The following is a 7,960-nucleotide window of genomic DNA, read 5'->3' on the forward strand; positions in this document are numbered from 1 at the left end:
ATTTGCTCTCCACCTAAGTCCCTGGCATCAGCTCCACCCCCACCCCACGGTGTCCTCCCCAAATCCTAGGTCATGCAGACCATGGAGCCGAAGCAGCCCAGGCCCGCCGGGGCCGCGCCCTCCGATCTCCGGTCCTTGCGGACACAGCTCCGGGAGCGGGACGTCCGCATCCGTCACCTGGAGGTGAGTGGCCTGTCCATTGCCCGTGACCCCGTGCCCGCCGCCGAGCCAGGCCCCTGACAGCACTTTCTTGGCAGATTGACTTTGAGAAGAGTCGAAGTCAGCGCGAGCAAGAAGAGAGGCGGCTTATCAGTGCCTGGTATAATATGGTGAGTCCTCCCCCAGGGCCAGAAGGTTGGGGCCGTCCCTGGGCTCACCTGACAGAATCCCCTCCACCAGGGCATGGCACTGCAGCAGCGCGCCGGGGAAGAATGGTCGCCCGCTCACGCCCAGTCCTTCCTGGCACAGCAGCGGCTCGCCACCAATGCACGCCGTGGACCCCTGGGACGCCTGGCCTCCCTGACCCTGCGCCCCATTGACAAGCACTGATGGCCCCTCAGGATCCTGTTGTCTGCACAGGCAGCCAGGGCTTCATCCACCTGGGGTTCCCCCACCTCACACAAGGCTCCACACCAAGTGGCCTCTGCCAGTTACTTGGGGCCTTGGGGTGGTGACCATTGTCCCTTGCTTCCCAGACTAGGGTGTGGGGGCAGGGACTGGGCAGGAGACAAATGTGAGCCGGTTCTTTTTAGGCTAGCAGTGTGATTCTTACCCTAGATCTCTCTCTCAGTGATGAACTGGGGAGGCTCTGATTTTATATTTGAGATGAGGCTAATAAAGACTTTAATCTGTCCTTCCTGGACTCTGGGTTCCAAAGCGGGAGCCACAAGGCCGGCCAGAGATGACTCAGCTTCGTTTTCTCTCAAGGGGATCTTTGCCAAAACAGTGGTTTCTGGCCGGCAGTGCTAGTACTGGGGGAAAGTGTGTTACACTCCCACCCAAAAGGAGAGCCATCAAGAACAGTAAATGCTAGTGAGGTTTGCTGTGTGACATTTCCTTCAAAAGCTCAAAACAGAAATACCAGACAGCTGGGTCAATGTCAGCCTACTAACCATAAAGTCAGATGTTCAAACCCACCAACCACTGCAGGAGAAAGAGGAGGCTCACTGCTTTCATAAAGAATTACAGCCTAAAGAAAGACAAATGAATTACAGCCTCAGAAACCCAGCAAAGCATCGACTCATTGGCAGTGGGTTTGGGTATCCATCCAACCACCCCCCTCCTAGGTGTGTATCTCCAGCAAAAAGCTGTGACATGAATAGACATAGATAGACATAGGCACACCTTGTATTCCTTGCGGTCTTATACAAAATAGCAACCACAAAAAGTGTCTTCTTACATTGATACATATGTAAGAAGGAATACTCCACAGCGAAACAAGCAAACAAACAAACAATGAGGAATCCATAAAGCATCTCACAACACAGATGAATATGCAGGACATTGTGGAATAAGTCAAACCCAAAAGACAGAATGTATGAGGTGATCATCCTGAAAGTCAGGCATTCGTTGGTGGGTGATCAGGGAGTGGGGGAGAGAAACACTATGTAGGGAGTAGGCAGGAGATAATTCTGGTGACAGGAAAGTCATTACACAACAGGGAGGATGCCAGTGCAACATGAGCGAGGTAACAGAAGAAATTGGAGAGATAGGAAGGAAACAAGACTATGATCAATGCTACATAGCATAGAATTCTGCAACAGCCATAGACATGAACAATAACCTGTGAGCAGACACATAGGTAATTCTACCCTGGATAGGTGTGGGAGGCAAATGGGAATGCGGCTGGTATGAGGAGGGATGCCCCACAAACAATTTTTTTTCAAAGCTATATATTTAAATTTTTTTAAAAAAACAAAACAACCTTATCACCTTCAAAGTAATCTCCATGATACTTAATGCATTTGTCAAACCTGCAATTCCATTCTTGGAAACATTCTTCAAACTCATCTGTTTGGATGTCTAACAGCACCTTCCACGGTTTTTTTCTTCACCTCGTCTACCTTCTCAAGTCACGTGGAAATGAAAAGTTGCACAGAGCGAGGTCAGGTGAGTAAAGTGTGTGGGGCAGGGGAGGCATGCTGTTTTTGCCAGAAACCGGTACACTGAGATGACTGTGCGAGCAGGTGCATGGTTGTGGCAAAACCAGTCCTCCGTCTGCCACACATCAGGCCTTTTTGTCACACACCATTCTGCAATATATTTTTTGGTTTTTTAGTTTTTTTTAAATCATTTTATTAGGGGCTCATACAACTCATCACAATCCATACATACATCAATTGTGTAAAGCACATTTGTACATTCATTGCCCTCATCATTCTCAAAACATTTGCTCTCCACCTAAGTCCCTGGCATCAGCTCCTCATTTTTTCCCCCTCCTTCCCCATTCTGCATTATTTTCACAACCTCTAAACCAGTGGGTCTCAACTTTCCTAATGCTGTGACCCTTTAATACAGTTCCTCATGTTGGGGTGACCCCCAACCATAAAATTATTTTCATTGCTACTTCATAACTGTAATTTTACTACTGTTATGAATTGGGTGACCCCTGTGAAAGGGTCGTTTGGCCCCCCAAAGGGGTCACGACCCATAGGTTGAGAACCACTGCTCTTAATTAACAGTCTGACCTGGTGAAATGAACCCCAAATGCACTACGAGTTGGCATTTTCATCTGTTCAGGAATCTGGCAGACATCCAGAACAAGGTTTGTCATCTATCAACATTACATCTTTTTTTGAAATGAGAAAACCATTCATACACTTGAAATTTTCCCACAGTGTTGTTCTTATAAGCTGTGTTCAACATCACAACAGTTTCTGCGCCATTTTTCCTGAGCAGGAAACAAAATTTCACAGCTATCCGCTGTCCTCTTAAATTGGTCATCATGAAAAATGAGGTTTGAGCAAATCTGCTTTTATTAAAAAATTCACTGTGACCAGAGAGAACCTTCCTAGGTGATGCCACTGGGTGCAGTAACTCAGAGCGAGTTCCTCCTTGCACACCTAGCGGGAAAACTGTGTACTACAAAATCTCCATTCCACCCAGTGCAATTCTGGGTTTTTGGGAGCGTGGGTACCTCCTTGTACATATGTTGTCGAGTGCCTTCCAGATGGTTCTAACTCAGTGACCTTAGGAAAGAAAACTGCGCCACCTGCATGTGGTTGCTGCGTTCGAGCCCATTGTTGCAGTCACTGTGTCAGTTCATTTACTGAGGATCTTCCTCTTTTTTTTTTTTGCTGACTTTTTACCAACCATGCAGTCCTTGGGGTCTCCCCCAATGATATGTCCAAAATATATGCGATGAGAATTTGGCCATTCTCACTCCTAATGCGCCTTCTGGCCTATGCTGCTTCAAAGACGGGTTCCTCTGTTCTGCAGGCATATTAACATCCTTTGTCAAGATGATAATTCAAATCGAGTTTTTGGCCTTTCTTATTCACTGTCCAGCCTCACAGGCAGGACTGGGCAGCGTTTTGTTCTGTTGCACACACGGTCGCTGTAAGTCCGAAATGGCCAGACAGCACTTAACAACAACTCAGCTGATAGGAACGGCTGGAGTGAGAAGGGCAGAAAGTCTTGGAATCCAGTGGCGTTATAAGCATCACAGCGCTGGCAGGGGGTCTCCACGTGGCTTCTCCAACTTCCAGGACTGCATCAGGGTAGGTCCATGCGGCTTCTCCTCCGGATGTCTCACAGGAAGAGAGCCTTGTCAGGTCTTGTCAGTACAGTGCCATCTTAGGGAGTGAACCAAAGGAGAGACTGTCTCCAGTCTCCAAGGAGGTAATTCCAGAGTTTTCCCAGAACCCTCAGGGGAAGGACATGCCCACACAAACCGCACTGACTGTGTTCTGATTGACAGGCTAGACTCCACCCCTACACTCTTAATCCTCAAATTGACAAACGATTGCATAACTATCACAGTCAGGATCCCGTCCCTGCGGCCTTTGCTTTTGGCTCCTTGAGCTGCTTCTGTGCTTTTTGGTCCCGGCTTGAGTGCTTTATCCTCCCGGGCCATTTCCATGGTCTGCTTTTTGGGCGGTTTCAGGGGCTGCTTCTAGATACCTTCTGGGGTTGGCGCCTGCGTCCCCTTCTCCAGACCTGCCATCAGAAAGCAGAGCTTCAGACCTAGACTACTATGTGGCTTCAAAGAGGTCCCTTGCAGCAGATTTTCCCAATGTAATGCATACACCTGTATGGCGCTGGCTAGTTCTACATACATGTTTGCAAATGCTGCATGCACTCGTTGCTTCCAAGTCGAACTCAGTGACCCTGTTTCCAAAGAGATAAACCTGTTTTATTTTTTATTGTGAATTAAGTGAAAGTTTACAAGATGAGAGCATCGTTTTCCATGCAGCAGTTCATGCACGTTTTGGTTCACTTCATCCGTTTTTGTTATTGTTGTCAGGTGCAGGGGAGTTGGTGCCTGTCAGAGCAAACCCGCCTATGACAACCGCAGGGTCCGTAGGCACAATTGTACGGCTATCATATAAAGATTATAGTAAAGTCATAGAGAACAGGAGGGATAGGAGAGAGGGTACAATAAAGGAGTCAGACACATCATGGTAACATGGTCACCTCCGGGACGGCCATGATCTCAGCAGCCAGGTCCGTGCAGGGAGAAAGAATAGATTTCTAACCAAGGCTTATATACACTTAGGGGCGGGCAAGCCCTCTCTGATTACCGGTAACCATATTGTAACAGGAAGAGGCTGTCCAATGAGCATAAGCGTGACAGGAAGGGGATGAGCTAGGGGTGCCCACACAATAGGAAGGGGAGGGACTAGGGGTACACATGTGACAAGATGGGCGGATCCTAGATTCAAGAAGGCAGCCTAACTTTGGTCGTCCTTGAGTGGGCTTGACCTTGTCTCTGGGCTCTCCTTCAGGGAAACAAACTGCTGTCCTTGTCAGCAGGGAGTGGGCCGCACCAAGGTGGGACAGACCGTAGGGTCGGCTGCTCTAAATGGCTGACACCCTCAGGGCCAACTCACCGTGATCCTATGTGCACTAGAACCTCCTTGCTCTGTCGGGTGCTCTGGCTCTGCTGCTGCAGCGGCGGCTTACCAGTCACTCCTCTGATGCCACACCCGCATCCTGGATTGAGGAGCTTCCCCTTTGCCAAGGTCTTGTCCCTCAGCGCCTCCCCCAGGATGTACTCCATCCCTGGCTCTGTTTTTATTTTAAGTTTTATTCTTTTAGTTAAAAAGAAACCGCTTTTAAAAAATGTGTGAATCAGGGTGGAGGTTTACAGAAGAGCTCATCATTTTCATATCCAACAACTTATCCAACCTCTCAAGGCCTTGCCCTGTTTCCTCTCTTTTTTCACTCATCTCCCTCTTGGATATTGCCTTCCGCTTCATCCACGGTAACCCCCGTCTAACCTCCAGCCTCTGACATCCGCACATCTACCCCTCACTTGCGACCCCGGTGACCCAGCTCTTCTTTCTTGATGGTTGTGAGAGTCCTGTTCCTGATACTGAGACTCCTTTTATACGCAGTGGGATGGGAAAATGGACCAAGTTCTATACACCCTGTTTGCATGTTTCCATTCGGTCATAATTCACTGCACTACAGGGTGCCATGAGTTGGGAATCAACTCCACAGCACCTGACTGTTGGGTCAGGCACAGGTTGGGGGCATTAGAAACAGCCTGACCTGCCCTTATTGGACTGACCGAGATGGCTAGCTTCAAAAGGGCTCCAGGACAGTGAGCCGTCTCCTCAGTATCAGGCGGAACGATCAAGGCACCACTCTACCTCGGAATTTCACTGATGGAGACAGCTTCAGCCCCTGCAGCTGCAGCTCCTGCCCCCTCCCTTCTTGTTTCCCCTCCTGATCAGCTTAAAAACTTGCTCTTCACCACAGATGGGCACGATTTCTCAGGCCCCCCACTGGGGACCTGGGGACCTCACCCAGGAGCTCAGGGCTCCATCCCTTTCTCTGCTCTCCCCTCCCTCCTGGGCAGCGGGACTTCACCGACTCCTAGCTGGAGGTGGTTGTAGGGTGATTTCCCATTTCTTCCCCATGGTCTTAGGGAATGGAGAGGGTGCAAACCCTATCCTAACCGGCCTAATGGGTATAAAGAGTGGGACTTCACCCTTAGTTAAAAGTTCTCATGGGAGCTGTATGAACTATAAATGAACTTCTGTATTTAGCAAAATAACTTGGCTTCTTGGATCTGCTAAGATGTGTTAGAACAAACTATTTTGCTTAAGCTTGACTTGCAAGGACGTGACTGCAAAGTCCAGGTGTCTTTGTTGATGGACTTGGCTGTTATCCCAGAAGGAGCCAAGAAATGGGCTATAAAAGAAAATACAGCTTTTAATAAAGTGTCATTGCATACATTCACGCTTCAGAATGTTTCTTTGGTCCTCCTGAACCCTACTTTTCTATATTCTCTTTTTTCTCAAGACCACTCACCCAACTTCAGCTTTCTGTTAGGAACACTCCGGAGCTGGTCTCCGGCAGGTGGTAATCTCGCCCCGGGAGCATAGGATAAACTTCTCCTTTCCTTCTCTCTGGCTTGGCCTCAGTTTATTACTTTGTGGCAAGCCTAATACTAAACAACAGCAACATTGACTAATCTAACAGCACAACATGCCACTATTTAGGCGTCAGGGCTGGACCACTAGACTTGAAGGTTAAGGACCATTCATAGTCTACAAAGGGCATCTAGATCAATTGGCAAAACACAATTCAAAATGTTCCACATCTTAGTCCTGGTGAATAACATCTGGGGCCTGAAAAGCTTTTGAGCAGCCATCAATGAAGAGACTACTGCAAAGGACCAAGGACCCACACAGAGCACAGCCTCTTCCAACCCGAGACCAGAAGAACTAGATGGTGCCCGCCCTCGACCACTACCAGCCACAATAACCAAGACCACCACAAAAGGTACCTGCTAGAATAGGTTAAAAATAAACATAACGTTTTATAGAGTATAATTTTAAAAAAGAAAAAAATTGATCTAAATGAGATAGGAGGCACCCCCAAGATTACTGCCCTGAGGCCAGCTTCTCATTTAAAACTGAAGACAACTCCCGGACACCACCTTCCAGCTGCATAATGTTGCTGGGTGTCTTGTTGTCAGCTCCAAGTGACCTGAGTGCCACAGAAGGAGACACCTCCCGGTCCTGCGCCATCCTCACCACTGTCTCCATGTCTGAGCCCGGTGTGGCAGCCACTGGGCCCATCCATCTCATCTTGTCATGGGCCTTCCTCTTTTCACTGCCCCTCGACTTTAACAGCATGATGATTTCCTCCAGGGACCGGTCTCTCTTCCAAGGATCTTGCTATCCCAGATGGCTCTTCTATCCTGAGGAATAGTTTTGACAGAGGTGTGGTTTGTTTTTTATGCCCTCACGGAAGAGAAAGGATGATCCCTTAAGTCCCAGACTCTACTAAAAAAGTCTTAAAGATGAAAACAACAACAAAAACACCACTTCGCTGGATCTCATAGACACTGACTCATGATGACCCCATAGGCCAGAGTAGACCTGCGCTTGGAAATCCACAAGGCCAGTTCTGCCCTGTCCTATCAGGTCCCTACGAGTGGGGACATAGACTTGATGGCAGTGTGTGAGTGAGTAAGAGAACTCCATCTGCGGCAACTTAATTTTTTTTTTTTTTGGGAAAACCTACAAAAGACTTCTTTATTGTTTTCTTAAAAATCATTTTATTATCAAAACCCACATGGAAGAAGCACACCAGCTTGTGTGACCACAAAGTATCAGAGGAACCAGGTAGTATCAGACATCAAAGAACAAAAAATCATATCAGTGGGTGCCCACCTTCCCAATATGATCACTGAAGACAAATGGGTGCATAAGCAAATGCGGTGAAGAAAGCTGATGGTGACTGGCTATCAAAAGATATAGTGTCTGGGGTCTTAAAGGCTTGA

The 7,960-nt window shown here is 48.1% G+C and overlaps 2 protein-coding genes across 2 annotated transcripts in view; one reads left to right on the forward strand and one right to left on the reverse strand.

Annotated features, from left to right (window-relative positions):
- HOOK2 (hook microtubule tethering protein 2) overlaps positions 1-853 on the forward strand; it is an 11,935-nt gene extending 11,082 nt beyond the window's left edge. The window contains exons 19-21 of the mRNA XM_004715594.2: positions 70-183; positions 258-329; positions 400-853. Coding sequence (XP_004715651.1) covers positions 70-183; positions 258-329; positions 400-549 — 336 coding nt within the window. The 3' untranslated portion in view covers positions 550-853. The remainder of the gene's footprint in view (positions 1-69; positions 184-257; positions 330-399) is intronic.
- A 112-nt stretch (positions 854-965) lies between these two features.
- The window catches only part of BEST2 (bestrophin 2), a 13,083-nt gene continuing 6,088 nt past the window's right edge, over positions 966-7,960 (reverse strand). The window contains exon 10 of the mRNA XM_004715595.1: positions 966-971. Coding sequence (XP_004715652.1) covers positions 966-971 — 6 coding nt within the window. The remainder of the gene's footprint in view (positions 972-7,960) is intronic.

The sequence above is a fragment of the Echinops telfairi genome, unplaced genomic scaffold (genome assembly GCF_000313985.2).
Source record: "Echinops telfairi isolate 266 unplaced genomic scaffold, ASM31398v2 ScPeMD7_30;HRSCAF=105, whole genome shotgun sequence".
Classification (NCBI taxonomy): Eukaryota; Metazoa; Chordata; class Mammalia; order Afrosoricida; family Tenrecidae; genus Echinops; species Echinops telfairi.